Source organism: Vipera berus, assembly GCF_964194415.1.
Source record: "Vipera berus genome assembly, chromosome: 1".
NCBI classification, from domain to species: Eukaryota; Metazoa; Chordata; class Lepidosauria; order Squamata; family Viperidae; genus Vipera; species Vipera berus.
Genome location: NC_138202.1, coordinates 357,974,645 through 357,995,539, shown reverse-complemented (window position 1 = coordinate 357,995,539; position 20,895 = coordinate 357,974,645). Strand labels below are relative to the sequence as shown.

General features: G+C 50.5%; 1 protein-coding gene across 1 annotated transcript; it reads left to right on the top strand.

Moving 5' to 3' along the window:
- The first annotated feature begins 227 nt into the window (after window positions 1-227).
- RFLNB (refilin B) lies at window positions 228-20,539 on the top strand. The gene is made up of 3 exons (XM_081346714.1): window positions 228-405; window positions 16,544-16,635; window positions 18,851-20,539. The coding sequence occupies exons 1-3, from the start codon at window positions 241-243 to the stop codon at window positions 19,170-19,172; spliced, it is 579 nt and encodes a 192-aa protein (XP_081202840.1). The 5' UTR covers window positions 228-240; the 3' UTR covers window positions 19,173-20,539.
- The last annotated feature ends 356 nt before the right edge of the window (window positions 20,540-20,895 follow it).

Sequence of the window (20,895 nt, the reverse complement as noted above, 5' to 3'; positions counted from 1 at the left end):
CTCCCCGGAGCGGAGCAGCGCGCCTGCGCGGCCCCCTCCCCATTTCGGGTGGGCTGGGGTGGGCCCCCCTCCCCGCCGCTCTCCAGCCCTGGGAAGCCTCCTCCGGTCCGGGAGGGACGCCCTCCCCTCCCTCTTGGCAGAGGGGCGGGGCCTCGGCAGGCTCCGCCCCCTCCCCTCCCGGGACCAGCCTGGCATCGCAGCGGGAGCCCGGGCGGGCAGAGAGCCGGGCAGAGCGCAAGGATGGTGGGGCGGCTGAGTCTCCCGGACGCGCCGGAGCTGCTCGACTCGAAGCGGCCGCTGGACAGTCCCGACTCCGGCCTGCCGCCCAGTCCCAGCCCCAGCCCGGCCAGCTGGCTTGCTCAAGGGCTGCCCGAGCCGGAGGGCGCCGCCAAGCCGCCGGGCAAGGTGAGCGGGGGTCCCCGGGGGCGGATGGAGGGGCTGCTGCGCGACATTTGCGCGCCATCCAGCCGGGTTGTGTGGATGGATGGGGGAGGGAAGGGCCGGGAAGGGCCGTTTACACCCGATCGACCCCTTATTAGCAAAAGTGGGGTGGGGGCGGGGGGTGTGTGCTTCGCAAGAGGATCCCGCGGGGGTCTCTAATAATAATAATATAAAGTTGGAAGGGATCTTGGAGGTCATCTAGTCCAACCCTCTGCTCAGGCAGGAAACCCTATCCCATTTCAGGCAAATGGCTGTCCAGTCTCTTCTTAAAAACCTCCAGTGTTGGCGCATTCACAGCTTCTGGAGGCAGGTTGTCCCTCTCTTGGGGATCGAGTCAGGATCGCGCAGCCCTCCCCACCCCCCACCCCCAAAGCAGGGAGCGATGACAGCCGGGCGGGTTGGAAGAGGAACTGGGGGTGGGGAATGCTAGTAGGGGATGATTGACACCCCCCCCTCACTCACTCGGCTGGGGACTGGGGCGGCGGCGGGGGGTGGGGTGGGGTGGGAAACCCTCCGCCTCTTAATCCGATTTAAGCGTGGAAGAGGGTTGGGGAGCGGGGACTCGCCCTCTGGATCTTGCGGGGCAAACGAAGTTGGAGAGGAGAGATCTTGGCCGAGTTCAGTCAATGAATCGATCAGAATCGGGTGGAAGGGACCCTGGAGGTCATCTAGTCCAACCCCCTGCACAGGCAGGAAACCCTATACTATTTCAGACAAATGGCTGCCCAGTCTCTTCTTAAAAACTTCCAGTGTTGGAGCATTCACTGCTTCTGGAGGCAGGTTGTTCCACCGGTTAATTGTTCTCACTGTCAGGAAGTTCCTCCTTAGTTCCAGGTTGCTTCTCTCCTTGATGAGTTTCCATCCGTTGCTTCTTGTCCTGCCTTCAGGCGCTTTGGAGAAGAGCTTGACTCCCTCTTCTTTGGGGCAGCCCCTGAGATACTGGAAGGCTGCTATCCTGTCCCCTGTAGTCCTTCTTTTCTCTAGATTGGCCAAACCCAAATACCAAATTCCTAGTTTGAAAGTGGAGTGGGAAGAATCCCACCTTGTTGTATTCTGCATTTTCACTTATTTAATCTTCCTTTGTTTTCATATTCACCTTTTTTAATATTTTGTACTTTGGCTGGAGTGTCCTCAGCATTGTGAGATTGGGTGTACAGGTTTGTCCTCGACTTACAACTGTTTGTTTAGTGACCATTCCAAGTTCCAAAAGCACTGAATGAATTGGTGACTCTCTTTCACACGTACATCTGCTGTGGCATTCCCCTGGTCATGTGGTCAAAATTCAGACGTTCGGCAAGTGACTCGCATTTATGACGGTTGCAGTGTGATTACCGTTCACAAGTAAAGTCAAGTTTTGCATCCTTCTGACAAGCAAACTCAACAGAGAAGTCAGATTCACCTAACAACCGTGTTACTAATTTAACAAATGCAGTGATTCACTTAACAGCTGTGGCAAGAAAGGCTGTGAAATGGGGCAAAACTCACTTAACAAATGACTCACTCAGCAACAGAAATTTTGGGCTCAACTGTGGTCGTAAGCCGAGGACTACCTCTATAAATTCTCTCTCGTTCACTGTCTATCTTTCTATCTCTATCATGTCTCTCCCTCTCTCTCATTCTATCTCTCCATCTATTTGTCTATCTCTCATCTCTCTACATAGGGTATCATCTCTTTCTCTCAGCCTAGCGCTATCCCTGTCTTTGTATCTATCTCTCTATCTCTCTATCTATCATCTCTGTGTTTCTAATTATCTAATCTATCATCTCTGTGTTTCTATCTAATTATCTATCTATCTATCTAATCTATCATCTCTGTTTTTCTATCAATAATAATAATAATAATAATAATAATAATAATAATAATAATAATAATAATAATAATAATAATAAAGTTGGAAGGGACCTTGGAGGTCATCTAGTCCAACCCCCTGCTCAGGCAGGAAACCTTATACCATTTCAGGCAAATGGCTGTCCAGTCTTTTCTTAAAAACTTCCAGTGTTGGAGCATTCACCGCTTCTGGAGGCAGGTTGTTCCACTGGTTAATTGTTCTAACTGTCAGGAAGTTTCTCCTTAGTTCTAGGTTGCTTCTCTCCTTGACTAGTTTCCATCCATTGCTTCTTGTCCTGCCTTCAGGTGCTTTGGAGAATAGCTTGACTCCCTCTTCTTTGGGGCAGCCCCTGAGATACTGGAAGACTGCTATCCTGTCACCCCTCACCCTTCTCTTCGTTAAACTACACATACCCAATTCCAGCAACCGTTCCCTATATGTTTTAGCCTCCAGCCCCCTAATCAATCTATCATCTATATCTAATCTATAATTGTTTTTATCTATCTATCTATCTATCTATCTATCTATCTATCTATCTATCTATCTATCTATCTATCTATCTATCTATCTATCTAATCTATCATCTCTATGTTTCTATCTATCTCTAATTATCATCTATCTATCTATATCTAATCAATAATCTCTGTCTTTTTATCTATCTATCTGTCTATCTATCATCTCTGTGTTTCTGTCTATCTAATCTAATCTATCATCTGTGTTTTTATCTGTATCTAATCTATCATCTCTGTGTTTCTATCTATCTAATTATCTATCATCTATCTATATCTAATCTATAGCTCTCTCTTTTTATCTATCATCTATCTATCTATCTATCTATCTATCTATCTATCTATCTATCTATCTATCTATCTATCACATTTTTAAACCGCCCATCCCCCTTCCTCAGAAATAAATGAATAGAATAGAGTAGACCTGGAAGGGACCTTGGAGGTCTTCTAGTCCAGCCCCCCCTCCCTCACGCAGTAGAACCTACACCATCCCAGACATAATCTCATCTTTAAAATCTCCTGTAATGACTTACATAACCACAGCTGCTTTTTGCCACCTGCCCTCCCCTCCTCCAGCCTCAGGCCAGTTTATTCAGACTTGGGGCATTTTTTTTTTACGGCTGCCAGGTGGTATTTAATAAGAAGTGCCTGGAAGGCTGGAATTAAGTGTAATACATAAGAATTGTGATTTTTTTCCCCCCTAACCACTTAGGACTGGATTAAGTTCGGAGGCTGTTCCTCTGGCTTGATTGACATAACTCAAGAAATTAGCACAATGGCTTTGTCATGTAAGGGAGCATTAATCAGATGAAATGACCCTGATCCGGGGGGTCTTCACAATACGTTGACCTTTAAGCTAGCCAAAGGGGACAATGGGGTTGTGTGAATCCAGGCCCTGGAATTTTAATGGTGTGTTTGTAGTGCATCTATCCTGTGAATCTACCTTACCTGGGTGCAGGGAAACGGGGAGAAAGAGTTCCAGTGCTTCAGCCCCCCAAATATAAGAAGGGGTCATAAGGTCACCCCTACCCATGCGAGGATTGTGGCCAGGAGACCACACCAGCTGAATAGCTAATACAGATGGTCCTTGACATATGAGTTTGCTTAGTGGCCGTTCGAAATGACGATGGCAGTGAAAAAAGTGACTTAGGACCGTTTTTCACACTTAACGCCCGTTGCAGCATCCCCCGTGGTCGGGTGATCAAAATCCAGAGGCTTGGCAACTGGCTCGTACTTACGACAGCCGCAGCCTCCCGGATCACATGATCCCCTTTGGCGACCGTCGGACAAGCAACGCCAGTGCAGAAGCCAGATTTACTTAGCCACCAGGTTACTAAGGGCAGTGATTCGCTTAACAACGGTGGCAAGCAAGGTTGTCAAATGCGGCATAACTCACGTAACAACCGTCTTGCTTAGCGACGGAAATCTTGGGCTCAGGTTGTGGCCGTTCAGTCGAGGGCTGCCTGTATCCCCTTGTGCGTGTTTGCACAAGAATCCCAAACTATTTTTTTTTCTTTTCCAGGAAGCAAAATCTTTATTGTCCAGTGTTTTTTTTAATCTGATGACATCTAGTTTAGATTCCAAAATGTCTTCCAATATATTTGTAATTAATAATTTTGGGACAGGTTTCTCAGATCTTGAAAAGTCAAAACGTCAGCTCATCAACTACCCGTTACATTGTGAAGTCAAAATTCTTCTTCCATCAATCAACTGCCACTGTTTTTAAGCTAATCTTGTTCAAGAGATCCCATGAAACAGTAAACATCTAATCGTTTGGGGGGGGGGGAAATGAAAAAAAACAAAACACAACAACATAAAATTGCAGAAAGAGTCCATACTGCTAAGCTTGTAAGCCGCCCTGAGTCTTCGGAGAAGGGCGGGATATAAATGGAATTAAATAAAATAAAAAATAAAATAAATAAAAAATAACTATTTTCAGTTAATTTTCCCCCCCCCTAATTTTTGCTTCAACAACCCTGGTTAAGGAAATCTACTTCCTCCTGATGGAAAAATAACTCAGCTTGAAACCTGCTGAGCAGAACTGCACGTTGCTATAGATGCAGAATTAATCCATTTGCAATCTTAGGTTCTTGAGGAAGGTGGAAAAGGTAGAGATACTTTAAATATACATCAGTAAGTTCAAGTGAAAAAGTACTCAAACCCTCTTCTGGGAATTTTTAGGAAGGGAGGGGGCGAGCTTTGCCCCTTAAGCCTCTGGCCCCCCTTTCTCTCCCCCCCCACGCGCCCCCCCCCCCACTCAGCCATGCGATCCCCTTTCCCTGGCCAGGAAATGCATGTCTGCAATCTCCATCGCCTTCACAGCTGCTCCGGTTTGCAGGCACCATTTGTTGGGCAGCTGCTGGGCCCTCAACATGCGTAACCGGATTTCAGCGAGGGGGGGGGGCCAGGAGGTTGAGGGTGTTGCAACCACAACTGTAGATCAGCTGTGGGGGTGTGTGTGTGTGGAGAGGAAAGAGAGACGAAATGTAGTGGTGTACCGTAGCGACTTCCTCTCTTCTTCCCGCTTAATGCTGCGGATTGCGAGAGCAAACTCCAGGGGAAGGTGACCTGACCTGAGTTTCCGATTTCAGGGTGGGGGTGGGGGTGGGTTGCGAAGGTGCTCCCCCCCCCCAGCAGAGAGGAGCCTTGAATTGTGGCTCAAGGGTAACACGGGTGAGCGACAGCTGAATTGGAAAGCCGCCTTGGAGTAGAGGTGAAGGCAGCAGAAACTGGGAGACAGTGAGTTCTAGTTTCAGTTTAGGGCTAAAAGCTGGCTGGGTGACTTTGAACCAATCACCAGGAGACGGTGAGTTCTAGTTCCGTCTTAGGCATGAAAGCCAGCTGGGTGACTTTGGGCCAATCACCAGGAGACGTGACTTCTAGTCTTGCCTTAGGCATGAAACCCGGCTGGGTGACTTTGGGCCAATCACCAGGAGACGTGAGTTCTAGTCTTGCCTTAGCCATGAAAGCCAGCTGAGTGATTTAAGGTCAGTCACCAGGAGATAGTGAGTTCTAGTCCTGCCTTAGCCATGAAAGCCAACTGGGTGACTTTGGGTCAGTCACCAGGAGACGGTGAGTTCTAGTTCTGCCTTAGGCATGAAAGCCGGCTGAGTGATTTAAGGCCAGTCACCAGGAGACGGTGAGTTCGAGTTCTCACTTAGGCACGAAAGCCAACTGGGTGTCTTTGGGCCAGTCACCAGGAGACGGTGAGCTCTAGTCCCACTTTAGGCATGGAAGACAGATGAGTGACTCAGCCCACCTCATAGGGTTGTTGTTGTGGGGAAAACAGGAGGAGAAAGGTGTGTTTGCCCCTTCAGTTGTTTATAAAGTCATATAGGTAGGATAAAAATCAACCATAATGAAATGTATATATGTACGTGTGCTGGTCCAAAAAGGTGCTACTCGGCTCCTCCAGATTTTTGGCTCTCATTGGCCAACCCAAGCAGCTTCTTACGCTGGTTACAAAGAGGTTTGGGGTTCACCTAGCAAGCGGCCCCTTCGCAAGGCCCAGTATTTTTCTGCATCAACTTCACCCATCTCGCTGCTGCAAGACCCTCTGGAGGGTTTCTCTGTCAATGCTGCCCATCCCGAGTTGGAGAGGGACCCCTAACCTCTGCTCTCTGTTGAACGGGACACCTGTAGCTCAGGGCTGAACGGAGGGGCTTCCTTGTTCTCCAAGCGCGGATGGCGCTGATGATGGTACCTGGTTGGGTCGTGAAACGTCTGCAAGAAAACAACCCAGCTCAGAGAGCACCAAGGACCCCACAGTCGTCGTCGTCCTCCTCCTCCTCCCTTCTAGCATTGATGATGTTACCTAGTTGGATGGAGAAACATCTGCAAGAAAACCACCCAGCTGTTGTGACTCAGGGCCAGCCTGTGGGTCCGACAGCCGGCTCCGATGTATCGGATGACTCAGATGAGGGGGAGGGAAACGAACCGGCTGATGATGGTTTGGAGGCTTTGCAGAGCCCTCAGCCGGGGACCTCTTCTCAGCTGCGTGAGCCCGAGAGTGCGGAGGAAGATGACCCACAGCTGGCCCTGTTCAAGGACGCCCGACGCAGGAGGCAGTCGAGCAGGAACAAACAAAGAAAGGCTGTGGGACTCCTCGGGAGGAGGCACAGGGAGACCACGCCCTGAGCTCTCTATAAAAGGAGTGTTTGGGGAGGGGCTGGTTGCTGAAAGCAACTTTTCCGCTTGAGAAGACAAGCTCTAGTGTTTTTGTTAACTGCGTAATTAAATCTTGGCAGATGCCTTTTAGCTTTGGACGCTCTCCAGTCTCTTCTTTCTGAATAGGGGTTTGCCTTACTACAAGGCCAGAAGAGGGCTGGTTCAGAACAGTTTGCTTTCAGCCACCCACCCCTTATTACTACGATGGAGCAGCTTCTTGCCGAGAATGCCCAGCTCACTCAGCAACTCACTTTGCTGGCAACTCAGGTGGCTCAACTGCAAGCTCAGGTACATGCTGCACCCCCACCCAGGAGGAAATGTCAGATAGCTATGCCGGATAAATTTGCTGGTACTCCAGAACTGTTTCCTGCCTTCTTGGGACAATGCCAGCTCTTTATCAGCGTGAGAGCAACTGATTTCCCCACTGACCGAGATAAGGTGGGATTCGTGTTGAGCCTTCTGTCGGGAGATGCAGCTCGTTGGGGCACGCCTCTGTTGGCACAGCCTAGCCCTTTGTTGGATAACTTTGGGGGGTTTTGTGACCATATGCGCCTCATGTACGAGGACCCGATTAAGGCGCAGACTGCCACCCGACGCCTGAAAGCTTTGAGGCAGGGTCAGCGCCCTCTACAGGCCTATATCAGCGATTTCCGGCTGCTTAGCCAGGATTCCGCCTGGAATGAGGCTGCGCTCGTGGATGCCTTTCAGGATGGCTTGTCAGAGGAGATGTTGGATGAGCTGGCCCGTGTGGACATTCCCTCAGATCTGAATGGGCTGATCCATCTTTGTCTGCGGATCGATGCCCGGCTGCAGCAGCGAAAGAGTCGCCGTGCCACCCCACAGACCCCTGCCGCCCCTGTTGTGCGTGAGCCCCCAGTCCAGAGGGAGGAGCCAATGGAGCTGGGTGCCGCCAGGTCCCGTCTATCGGTGACGGAAATGGACAGACGACGATCGGAGGGGTTGTGTTTTTACTGTGGGGACCCTGGACATTTGGCTGCTTCTTGTCCAAAGAAGCGTCAGCGGGCATCAGTGACCAAGCCGGCCCCGAGAAAGTCCCCTGCTTTGCTGTCGGGAAACGGCCCGAGCCCGATCTAGACGGTGTGAAAGATCGGGCGACCCACAACGACCACGCCGAGCGACGCCGTTCCGACGGTGCCTGTGAACCTTCACGGCATTTGATTTTGGAGGCACGTCTGATCCTTCCTGGCAAGCCAGAGGGGATTCCGGTCCATGCCTTAATTGACTCTGGGGCTACCACTAACTTTATGGACTCGGCCTTTGTGGCCAAATGGGCTGTTCCCCAGTGTCCAGTGGATCCGCCCATGCTTGTGGAGACCATCAATGGTCGAGTGCTCCTGTCCGGGCCTATTACGGCCGCCACGCAACCCGTGTGTATGGCCATCAGTACCCATGTGGAGGCCATTCAGTTCTACGTCACTTCGGATCTGCACTTCCCCGTGGTCTTGGGACTGGCGTGGCTCCGGGCGCATGATCCACAGATCTATTGGTCTCAGAACTTGGTCACCTTCCCAAGTTTGCAGTGCGTGGACCACACCCGCCATATCTGTGCCGGCCAGGTGGAGGGTTCCCCAGGGGTTTCCTTGCCTCCTGAACTGTCCGACTTTGCTGACGTGTTCAGCGAGTCAGAGGCGGACCAATTACCCCCGCACAGGCCCTACGACTGCTCCATTGACCTAGTCCCTGATGCGCCTCTCCCAGTGGGGCGTTTGTACTCCATGTCGGAGCCCGAGTTGGCTGCATTGCGGGACTTCCTGACAAAGAATTTGGCTCGTGGTTTCATCCGGCCCTCGTCCTCGCCAGTGTCTGCGCCCGTGCTCTTCGTCAAAAAGAAGTCGGGCGAGTTACGGCTTTGCTGTGACTACCGGAAACTCAACGCCATCACGGTGCGTAACCGCTACCCGCTGCCCCTCATCCCCGAGCTCTTGGACCGACTCCGGGAGGCTAAGATCTTCACGAAACTGGACCTGCGTGGAGCTTACAACCTCGTCAGGGTTCGGCCGGGTGATGAGTGGAAGACGGCGTTTGGTACTCGCTATGGACATTTCGAGTACACGGTGATGCCGTTTGGCCTGACCAACGCCCCCGCTGTGTTTCAGCATTTTATGAACGATATCTTTCGGGATCTGTTGGACCAGTTTGTCGTGATTTACCTGGACGACATCCTGATTTACTCCCCGTCGCGTGAAGCGCATCATCAGCATCTCCGTCAGGTCCTGCAGTGCCTCCGGGAACATCGGCTGTTTGCCAAGTTGGAGAAGTGCCATTTCTACCAGGTGACCATCGATTTCCTGGGTCACCGCATTTCTCCTGAGGGCATCGCCATGGAGCCGAGTAAAGTCGAGTCGTTGCAGAGTTGGCAACCCCCGCGTCGCGTGAAGGACGTTCAGCGACTCCTTGGATTTGCCAACTACTATCGGACATTCATCCCTGGCTTTGCTGCCTTGACAGCCCCCCTCACCCGGCTCCTGCAGAAGAAGACTCGGTTCCAGTGGAACGCCCCCGAACAACAGGCGTTCCAGGCTTTGAAGGACGCTTTCATGAAGGAGCCCATTTTGAAACATCCCGACCCGCAACGGCCGTTTGTCGTGGAGGCGGACGCCTCCGACATTGCCATTGGGGCCGTGTTACTCCAGGCAATGACGCCCAGCGGTACCCTTTTCCCTTGCGCGTATCACTCTCGGAAATTGAACCCCTCGGAGCGCAACTATACCATCTGGGAGAAGGAGCTGCTGGCCATCAAGGCGGCGTTCGAGGCTTGGAGGCATCATCTGGAGGGGGCGCGGCATCAGATCGAGGTCCGGACGGACCACAAGAATCTGGAAAGCCTGCAGACCGCTCGGAATTTGAACCAACGCCAGATCCGGTGGTCCCTCTTCTTTGCGAGGTTTGACTTCCGGGTGCGGTACATACCAAGCGGGCACAACCAGAGAGCGGATGCTCTGTCCAGGAAGCCCGAGTACACCCGAGTGGAAGACAAGCTTCCGCCCAGGACAGTGATCCCCGTCGAGTCTTTTGCTGCGGTGCAGGAGCCGGTGGATATACGGGCTCGGATCCGGGAGGCGCAGCAGCAGGAGGCGTGGGTGGCTCAGCGGAAGGAAGAGGTGGGGCCAGATTCGCCTTGGTCGGTCACGGATGGACTCCTGTATTATCGTGACCGGCTCTATGTTCCAGGAGGGCCACTCAGGGGACTCGTCCTCAGCCAGTGTCATGATAACCCGGCTGCGGGGCATTTTGGCCTGTTCAAGACTCTGAACCTGGTCTCCCGTACCTTCTGGTGGCCCCGAGTCCGACACGATGTCCAGTCTTATGTCACCTCCTGCGTCCCATGCAGGCAGGCCAAGTCAGCGACAGGGGCCCCGCCTGGTTTACTGCAGCCTTTGCCAACGCCCAAGAGACCCTGGGGGGCTGTGTCCATGGACTTTCTGACGGATCTACCCCCATCCTCCGGCTTCACGACAGTGTTTGTGGTGGTGGACATGTTGACCAAGATGGCGCACTTCATCCCCTGTCGCGGCTTACCGTCAGCTCGCGCCACTAGTCGCATGTTCATCCAACAGGTGTTCCGGCTGCACGGCCTTCCTGATAGGGTCGTCTCCGATAGGGGGGCCCAGTTTACAGCCCGCTTCTGGCAGGAGTTGATGCGGGCGTTGGACATTAAGGTTTGCCTCTCGTCCGCGCATCATCCTCAGACCGACGGGGGTACCGAGAAGGTCATCGGCATCTTAGAGCAGTATCTGCGCTGCTACGTTAACTTGCAGCAGGACAATTGGGTGGACTATTTGGCCATAGCCGAGTTTGCCTTTAACAACTCGCAGCACACCTCCACGCAGATGACACCGTTCTTGGCCAACGTGGGTTATCACCCCAGGTTTTTCCCCCTTTCTCCCGTGGACTCACCGGAGCCGGCAGCGAACGAATTCATGGCGGAATTACAGGCGATCCATCGGTTGGTGCGACGGCAGCTGGAGAAGGCCAAGGCCGACTACAAGAGGTTCGCCGATCGGTCGAGAAGGGATACGCCTCCATTATCGGTGGGGGATCGGGTCTGGCTGTCCACCAGAAACCTACCATCCACTCGGCCGGCGAGGAAGCTGGACCACCGTTACCTTGGACCGTTCCCAGTCGAGGCCGTCATCAACCCGGTCGCCTATCGTTTAACTCTGCCACGTTCCCTGCGCGTGCACCCCGTCTTCCATCGGTCCTTGTTGGTCCCCGAACAACCGGCTTGTCCACTTCGCCAAGCGGAACCTCCCCCATCAGGACCTCGTGATGGCGACAGCACCCCCGAGTACGAGGTCGCCAGCATCAGGGATTCCCGCTGGCTGAAAGGTCGCTTCCAGTACCTGATCGAGTGGAAAGGGTACGGGCCGGAGGACTTCACATGGGAAGACGCGACCGCCGTTCATGCCCCTGCGTTGGTGACTGCGTTTCACGAACAGTTCCCATCCCGACCGCATCCGGATCGGCAGACCCGGGGGAAGGGCCCTGCGGTGCGGGATAGTGTTGTGACTCAGGGCCAGCCTGTGGGTCCGACAGCCGGCTCCGATGTATCGGATGACTCAGATGAGGGGGAGGGAAATGAACCGGCTGATGATGGTTTGGAGGCTTTGCAGAGCCCTCAGCCGGGGACCTCTTCTCAGCTGCGTGAGCCCGAGAGTGCGGAGGAAGATGACCCACAGCTGGCCCTGTTCAACGACGCCCGACGCAGGAGGCAGTCGAGCAGGAACAAACAAAGAAAGGCTGTGGGACTCCTCGGGAGGAGGCACAGGGAGACCACGCCCTGAGCTCTCTATAAAAGGAGTGTTTGGGGAGGGGCTGGTTGCTGAAAGCAACTTTTCCGCTTGAGAAGACAAGCTCTAGTGTTTTTGTTAACTGCGTAATTAAATCTTGGCAGATGCCTTTTAGCCTTGGACGCTCTCCAGTCTCTTCTTTCTGAATAGGGGTTTGCCTTACTACAAGGCCAGAAGAGGGCTGGTTCAGAACACCAGCTCGGAGAGCACCAAGGACCCCACAGTCCATTTCCTCCTCCTCCTCCTCCTCCTCCTCCTCCTCCACACACTTCATTCCCTTCTAGAACTGATGATGTTACCTAGCTGGGTAATGAAACATCTGCAAGAAAACAAGTAAGCTCAGAGACCACTAAGGACCCCACAGTCCATTTCCTCCTCCTCCTCCTCTTCCTCCTCCTCCTCCTCTTCCTCCTCTTCCTCCTCCTCCTCCTCCTCCTCCTCCTCCTCCTCCCAAACCCCAGTCATTTCTAGTACTAATGAAGTTCCCTAGTTGAGTTGTGAAACGTCTGCAAGAAAACCACCAAGCTCAGAGATCACCGAGGACTCCACAGTCGTCGTCCTCCTCCTCCTCCTCCCCCTCCCCCTAAACCTCTATCCTTCATGATGTTCCCTACTTGGGGCATGAAACATCTGCAAGAAAACCACCCCGCTCAGAGAGCACCCAGGACCCCACAGCTTCCCCATAGCCTTGTGCCATGGATCAGCCTCTCCTTCCAGCAGAATTGCAAAGCCAAATGGCACATCAACTGAATTTTTGGTGCTCTCTTTCAGCCCTCCCCCCGCCCCCCTCAGCCCTGTGGCATCGTTTTCTACTGAAGTGGCAATTTTTCCTAACCGGAGAAAGAGGAACGGTCTGGCACGGGCGGGATACGGATTCCTTTGGCCCCCATTTAGGCAGCAACTAAAAATGCTTTCCACGCAGCTTGAAGTCTGGATTAAATTAAGGGCAGGGAGTGGTTAGCAACCGGTTCCAGCCTTCCCCGTTCCAAGACAGTAGCTGTTTCGCTTCCCTGTTTGAGGAAGCCAACATTGTAGGCTTGCCGAGTTCATAATTCACTCGGGCCTCCCCCAGGCAACGTTCAGCTCAGCGTTTCTCCAGCTTGGCCGCTTTCAGATAGGTGGACTTCAACTCCCAGAATCCCCCAGGCAGTAAGGAGGCCTCGACTTACAAACCACGATTCGGATTGTTGCTAAGCAAGTCAGTCCTGCCCTATTTTACTAGGCTTTTGGACACAATGGTTAAGGGAAATCGCTGCCGTTCTTAAGTGCGTCGCACAGTCACTGACTGAATCCTGCTTCCCCCCCCCCCCCACCTTGATTTTGCTTGGAGGGAAGGTCAGAAATGGATATCGCATGAGCGTGAGCAGCTGCGATTGTCTTAAATGCATGCCGGATGCCAGGCGCCTTAATTTTGACCATGTGACCTTAAGGATGCTGCTATAAGGGTCGTAATTGGGAGGACTGCTTGTAAGTCACATTTTTCTATGCCGTTGTAACTTCAAACGCTTGCCAAATGAATGGTTGTAAGTTGAGGACTACTTATTAAATACATTAAATGGAATTCTGGGAGTGGAAGTCCACCCCTCTTAAAGCAACCTGGCTGGGGAATTCTGGGAGTGGAAACCCACCTATCTTAAAGCAACCTGGCTGGGGAATTCTGGGAGTGGAAACCCACCTATCTTAAAGCAGGCTGGCTGGGGGATTCTGGGAGTGGAAGTCCACCCATCTTAAAGCAACCTGGCTGGGTAATTCTGGGAGTGGAAGCCCACCCCTCTTAAAGCAGGCTGGCTGGGGGATTCTGGGAGTGGAAATCCGTGGCCAAGGTCGAGAAACCCTGATTTAGCTGCTGCAAACAACAAGGGATGGAAATGGGGCCAGCCCCACAGGAAATCTACAAAGCTGCACATCAAAAGCAAGACAGCATCTCCGGCTGGGGTTCCCTCCCAGGAATATACATGATGCCTGCTGGGAAACACAAACTGCCAGAGATGTTGCAAGGCGATTTAATTTCTTGTTCCAGAAAGAGGATTAGAGGCAGCTGTTCGTGGAGTCGTATGTTAAGCTATACTGGTGTGTCATGACCTATGAGGTCCAAGTAAATACGCTGACCAGTAGAGAAGACCCCAGCATCTCCAGGGCATACTGGTGTGGGAAGAATCCAGAGGAAAAAATATATTTTGGGAAATATTAAATAGGCAGAATATATTTCCCCGAAGGATCTTAAAGGCAGAAACCCATGTCCCCCCCCCCCGCAACCAGAAACCAGGTCTGCAGAAATGCAGATGTGATAATCTTGTCAGAAAGATTGGAGCCAGGAAGCTGGGATTAGAAAGACAAAGATCTCTAGGATCCACATTGGAATAGCTCATCTCCCATCTCCCTCACCTTTTAACAGAATAGCAGGGACCTTGGAGGTCATCTAGTCCAACCCCCTGCTCAAACAGGAAACCCTACACCATTTCAGACAAATGGCTGTCCAGTCTCTTTTTAAAAACTTCCAGTGTTGGAGCATTCACAGCTTCTGGAGGCAGGTTGTTCCACTGGTTAGTTGTTCTCACTGTCAGGAAATTTCTCCTTAGTTCTAGGTTGCTTCTCTCCTTGGTTAGTTTCCATCTGGTTGCTTCCTGTCCTGCCTTCAGGGGCTTTGGAGAACAGGCTGACCTACCTCTTCGTTTAGGCAGCCCCTCAAATATTGGAACACTGTTATCGTGTTTCCCCAAGTCCTTATTTTCATTAAACTAGACCTACCTAATTCCTGGAACCTTTATATGTTTTGGCCTCCAGTCCCCTGGTCATCTTTCTTGCTCTTCTCTGCACGCTTTCCAGAGTCTCAATATCTTTTTTATATTGTGGCGACCAAAACTGGATGCTGTATTCCAAGTGTGGTCTATCTATGTCAGGAGTCCCCAACCCCCGGGCCGTAGACTGGTAACGGGCCACAGCATGCCAGCAACCGGTCCGCACAAACAAACAAAGCCCCATCCGTGGGATACAGGCAGTACACAAAACTGCGCACGCTCCGGTCCGTGGAAAATCCTTTCTCCACGGAACCAGTCCCTGGTGCCCAAAAGGTTGGGGACCTCTGATCTATGCTATATACATTGGGACTCTCACCATTACAATGCCTTGGCTACTTTGCAGATACTGGTTTAGATGATTTGAAGGACAGATGGTCTAAACTCAGCAACTCTCAGATGGGTGGGCTTCAAGTCCCAGAATCCCCCAGCCAGCATGCTTTAAGATGGGTGGGCTTCAAGTCCCAGAATCCCTCAGCCAGCACGTTTTAAGAGGGGTGGACTTCCACTCCCAGAATCCCCCAGCCAGTGTGCTTTAAGAGGGGTGGACGTCCACTCCCAGAATCCCCCAGCCAGCATGCTTTAAGAGGGGTGGACTTCCACTCCCAGAATCCCCCAGCCAGCATGCTTTAAGAGGGGTGGACTTCCAGAATCTCCCAGCCAGCATGCTTTAAGAGGGGTGGACTTCCACTCCCAGAATCCCCCAGCCAGTGTGCTTTAAGAGGGGTGGACTTCCTTGCACTTTTGACCATTGTAGCATCCCTAAGGTCACGTGAGCAGAATTAGGGCACCTGTCACCCAGCGTGTATTTATGACAATCCCTCAGGTCACGCCATCCCCACTTGCCGCCTTCCCAGCTGACCTCTGACAAGCAAAGTCAATGGGGGAAGCAGGATTCACTTAATGACCATGCGATTCACTTAAGAACGGCAGTGATTCGCTGAACAATCATCTCAAAAGCGCTGATAAATTTGGGCACGGCTCCATTAACCATCCGCTTGCTTAGCAACGATCCCAATTGTGGCCGTAAGCCGAGGACTCCCTACGCTATAGTTTGTGGGGGCCCCGACTCCCAGAATTCGCCAGCCAGCAGAACCCCATTTAAAAATGGCTGAGCTTGGTAAACGTGGATCTGGATCCCAAGAACAGCAACCAGGTTTAACGTTTTGCGATAACTGCTGAATGGAAGGTTCAGATTGTGTAGCTGGCTCCGTTTTCCTTGCTCTTGCGTTAGATGTGACTGTGTTCCTTTGGGTCTGTTTTTTTCGCATTTCTTTTGTGCTTCAAACACCTCCTTTTTGAGGGTGGGTACAGTGAAAGGGGAAATGGACAAGCAGCACCCAAACTTACGTGTAATTTATGTATGGCGATATATTTGTTGACTTGTTTGTGTAAGAAATGGGAAAATAAAATTGAAGATGTAGTTGTTAAAAAAAATAAAAAATGAAAATTGTTCATATATATGACATGTAGATAGATAGATAGATAGATAGAACATATTTATATGCTGATATTCTACTTAAAGGGACACGGTGGCTCAGTGGGTTAGGACGCTGAGCTTGTCGATCAGAAGGTCGGCAGTTTGGCGGGTCGAATCCCGAGTGCCGCATAACAGAGTGAGCGCCTGTTACTCATCCCAGCTTCTGCCAACCTAGCAGTTCGAAAGCACGTAAAAATGCAAATAGAAAAATAGGGACCACTACGGTGGGAAGGTAACAGCGTTTCCGTGCGCCTTTGGCATCTAGTCATGCCGGCCACATGACCACGGAGACGTCCTCGGACAAGCGCTGGCTCTTCGGAAACGACTAGCACACATGTGCGGGGGAACCTTTACCTTTTTATTCTACTTAAACTTATATTTTTATTTGTGTGCATAATGCACTATATTAGAATTGTGTATCACTGAATCAGGACCTCTGTAGATATGTTGTTGTTGTTATTAAATATTTATAAATAAATAAACAAACACCTCCTTTTTTTTTTTTTGACAGGAGACCTCGTCTTCTCCCAACCCTCTGCGGCTCTGCCCACTCTCCTTTGGCGAAGGGGTGGCATTTGATCCGCTGCCACCCAAGGATGTGAGGTAGCTTCTTCGTTTTTATATTTGGGGCTGTTAAATGTCCACGGAGGTTCTCCGTCATCCAGGTCAGGGTTGTCCCAAAGGTGCTTTTTCAGGAGGGAACTGGACTTTCTTGTTTTTCTTTGAAGACGTTTCGCTTCTCCTCCAAGAAGCTTCTTCAGCTCTGTCTGGATGGTGGGGAAGGGAAGGATTTATACTCCTTGTGGACTGCTGGTCATTTGCATCCTTTTAGAGAGTCGTTGAGGCCACTTGGAGGTTTGTCTGTGTCCTCAGGGTCACCTGAGCGGTGCAAATGGGGGTGGAGCCTTCTTGGCTGCAGGATGTTTTCCGCCCTGGGTCCCTTCCCTGTTGGAGACGGGCAACGCAGGCTGTTGGGGACGAGTCTGTGCTGTCTGCATCTCCAGCTGAAACACAAATGGGTCCTGTAGTGTCTGCCGTGTTTTCTGGAAATCCCTTCATACTTCTGCACCTGTGCTTGGTGAAGGGACCCAGGGCAGGCAAGAAGGCTCCACACCAGTGGTGGGATTCAGCCGGTTCGCACCACTTCGGCAGAACCGGTAGCTAATTTTTTTGTTGCCTGGGCCCAGAGTGGACTTCCGGAAGGGGCATCCACACAGAGAACCGGTTGTTCACCTGTTTGAATCCCACCACTGCCTTCCTCCCTCCCTCCCTCCCTTCTTTTCCTCCTTCTGTCCTTCCTTCCTTCCTTCCTCATCAAATACTTTCCTTCCTTCCTTCCCCATCAAATATCTTCCTTCCTTCCTTCATTCCCTCCTTCCTCATCAAATACTTTCATTCCTTCCTTCCTTCCTTCCCTCCTTCTTTTCCTTCCTTCCTTCCTTTCCTTCTTCTGTCCTTTCCTTCCTTCCTTCCTTCCTTCCTTCCTTCCTTCCTTCCTTCCCTTCTTCATCAAATACTTTCCTTCCTTCCTTCCTTCCTTCCTTCCTTCCTTCCTTCCTTCCTTCCTTCCTTCCTATCCTTCTTCTGTCCTTCCTTCCCCATCAAATCTCTTCCTTCCTTCCTTCCTTCCTTCCTTCCTTCCTTCCTTCCTTCCTTCCTTCCTTCCTTCCTTCCTTCCTTCTTTTCCTTCCTTCCTTCCTTCCTTCCTTCTTTTCCTTCCTTCCTTCCTTTCCTTCTTTCCATCCTTCCTTCCATCCTTCCACACCTCCCTTGTCTTTCCTTCCTTCCATCCTTCCACACCTCCCTTGTCTTTCCTTCCTTCCTTCCTTCCTTCCTTCCTTCCTTCCTTCCTTCCTTCCTTCCTTCCTTCCTTCTTTTCCTTCCTTCCTTCCTTTCCTTCTTCTGTCCTTCCTTCCTTCCTCATCAAATACCTTCCTTCCTTCCTTCCTTCCTTCCTCATCAAATACTTTCCTTCCTCCAGTGGTGGGATTCAGCCAGTTTGCACCACTTCAAGCAGAACCAGTAGCTAATTTTTTGTTGCCCAGGCCCAGAATGGACTTCCGGAAGCGGCATACACACACACACACACACACACACACACACACACACACACACACACACACAGAGAGAGAGAGAGAGAGAGAGAGAGAGAGAGAGAGAGAGAGAGAGAGAGAGAGAGAGAGAGAGAGAGAGAGAGAGAGAGAGAGAGAGAACTGGTTGTTTTCACCTATTTGAATTCCACCACTGCTCCACACCCACTTGCACCACTCAGGTGACCCTGAGGACACAGGTAAACCTCCAAGCGGCCTCAACGACTCTCTAAAAGGAGGCATATGACCAGCTGTCTGCAAGGAGTATAAATCCTCCCATTCCCCGCCATCCGGTCAGAGCTGAAGAAGCTCCTTGGAGGAGAAGCGCATGTGCAAACGGGCCTGTGCGGGCGTGAGTGCTGCAAATGGGCGGTGCTAGCACCGGCAGGATGCTTGAGCCGGCACTAATGCCAGTGGGACACTTGGGGGCGGGGCGGTGCTAGCGCCAGCAGGATGCTTGGGGCTACGCTAGAGCGAGTGTGGATGGGTGAGCACACGTGTGTGTGTGTCTCTGTGTATGTGTGTCTCTCTGTGTGTGTGTGTGTATGCACTGGCCATCACGCGGCCCAGTGGCCAAGCAGCCACGGCCTGGTAGCGGGCTACAGCCCATAGGTTGGGGACCCCTGCTCTAAGCTTGCTTGTTTTCCTCCCAAGAAATTTTGGAAATTTCTAAATTTTTCCTCCCAAGAAAGGGATGTTCAACTGTATTATTTTTTTCCCTTGCCCAGGTACACCTCCTCAGTGACGTACGACTCCGAAAAGCACTTCATTAATGATATTTACATGCCGGTCCGGCTTGGCGTGTCGTCTTGCAGCCAAACCATCGTTTGTGTTCCCGACAGCACGTGGCGCAGTTACAAAGTGGAGGTGCAGTTCCACCTTTGCAACCGGCCCGGGAATTTCAGAAGTACCACCATTGTGTACCCAAAGCACACCAAGACTGTGTACACCACTACCCTGGATTACAATTGCAAAAAATTCAACCGGAAATTCTTGTCTAGCGTCGAGTTGGAATCGTCTGGAAACGAGATCCACCCGGAAAGCTGTTGATTTTCAATTCTCTCCGGCTGCAACTCAAGTCGCTTCTTCTGCACTGCCCTCTTTTTTATGCTCAGGAGTGACCTGTTGAACATCCGCACCACGATGGGTTCAACAGGCCACAGGAAACAGGAAGGGACAGCATCGACCAATGGTTGCTTTGCTTCTTGCTTTAGCTAGTCCTCGGCTTACAAGTGTTCATTTAGTGACTATTCAAAGATGCAACAGGCACTGGAAAAAAAGTGACTTAAGACCGTTTTTCACACTTACGACCGTTGCAGCCTCCCCGTGGTCACGTGATCAACGTTCGGATGCTTGTCAATTGGTTCATATTTATGATAGTGGCGGCGTCCCGGGGTCACGCGATCTCCTTTTGCGACCTTCCGACAATCCAGGTCGATGGGGAAACCAGGTTCATTTAATCGCCGTGTCACTAACAACTGCAGTGATTCACTTAACAAAAGTCATCCAATGGGGCAAAAGTCACTTAACAAATGTTTCACTTAGCAACGTAAATGTTGGGCTCAATTTGTGGTGGTAAGTTGAGGACTACCTGTCTTCGTTGGCAGGCCGTGGAGTTAAAAAAAATAATAATAATTAAAACTCTAATCTCTGATTGCTCTCAAAATGAATTTCTTTTTTTAAAAAAAAAATCTAATTTCTCTCCATCCATGTTCTTCCTTCTCATCTTGTTGAGATCTGTGAGGAAAAAAAATCTGAATGGTTGATTGCAAGTGAACTGCCAGTTTTGCTGAAGCCCAAGACAGGGAGAAAAACTTTTCTTGAATGGGAAAATAGACTGCGGAGGAAAGAGAGAGAGAGAGAGAGAGAGAGAGAGAGAGAGAGAGAGGGATAGAGGGATAGAGAGAGGAGAAAGAGAGGAGAGAGATGGCATTCCAGAGTTTTTTGGGGGAAAAAACACTGCCTTTATATAGATTTTCAAATACAACTCAAACAAAGCCAGAAATAAACCAGCTTTCCGCCACCACTGATGTGGTGGAATTTAAAAAGAAAAAAAGAAAGAATTAGAACTACTTTTAAACCAGCATGAAATCCTTGTGTAAAGAATCTCATATTTCATCCACGGTCACATTAAAAATTGGTTCCTTTGTAACGTGCCTTTCTGCTTAGAAGTTCCCGTACTTTTTCCTTTTGTGTATAAAAATAACAGTTCTCCCTCCCCACTCTTTTCTTTTCTTTTCTTTTCTTTTCTTTTCTTTTGGGTGGTTCTGATGTTTTCTTATATGGGGTGAAAATCAGGATCTGTTTTCTAAGAGGAAGCTTAACTTAAAGTGACTTACTTTTCTTCTTACTTTAAGTAAGGGGAAAAGAACTCGAAGGGATTGTGGAAATTATATGGTTGTCCTGATTCAGAGTGTGTAAAAAAAATAAATAAAACTTTTTTTTTCATCTCATCTTTTAAAGCCGTTGTTATTTTTAGGCTAAATTCAGCACTTCCTTTCTTTCAGTTATAGCAGTATTTTTCAAAGTTGGGAACTTTTAAGATGGGTGGACTTCAACTCCCAGAATTCCCCACCCATCTTAAAGGTTCCCAACTTTGAAAAACGTTGAGGTAAAGTATAATATATAGATTTTGCTGGAGCAGTCCCTAATTTTAGATCGATGTAGAATTTTTTAAAAATAATCTGTAATTCTACTCAGGATGTTTGAAGAATCCAGGCGTTGGTTGGAAATGGTTTTACATTTAAAGAAAAAGACCAATAAGATATTATAG

Coding starts and splice junctions, on each gene's coding strand:
- RFLNB (XM_081346714.1), top strand. CDS start 241: ATGGTGGGGCGGCTGAGTCTCCCGGACGCGCCGGAGCTGCTCGACTCG. Junction 406..16,543: donor CCGCCAAGCCGCCGGGCAAG/GTGAGCGGGGGT, acceptor TTTTTTTGACAG/GAGACCTCGTCTTCTCCCAA. Junction 16,636..18,850: donor CTGCCACCCAAGGATGTGAG/GTAGCTTCTTCG, acceptor TCCCTTGCCCAG/GTACACCTCCTCAGTGACGT.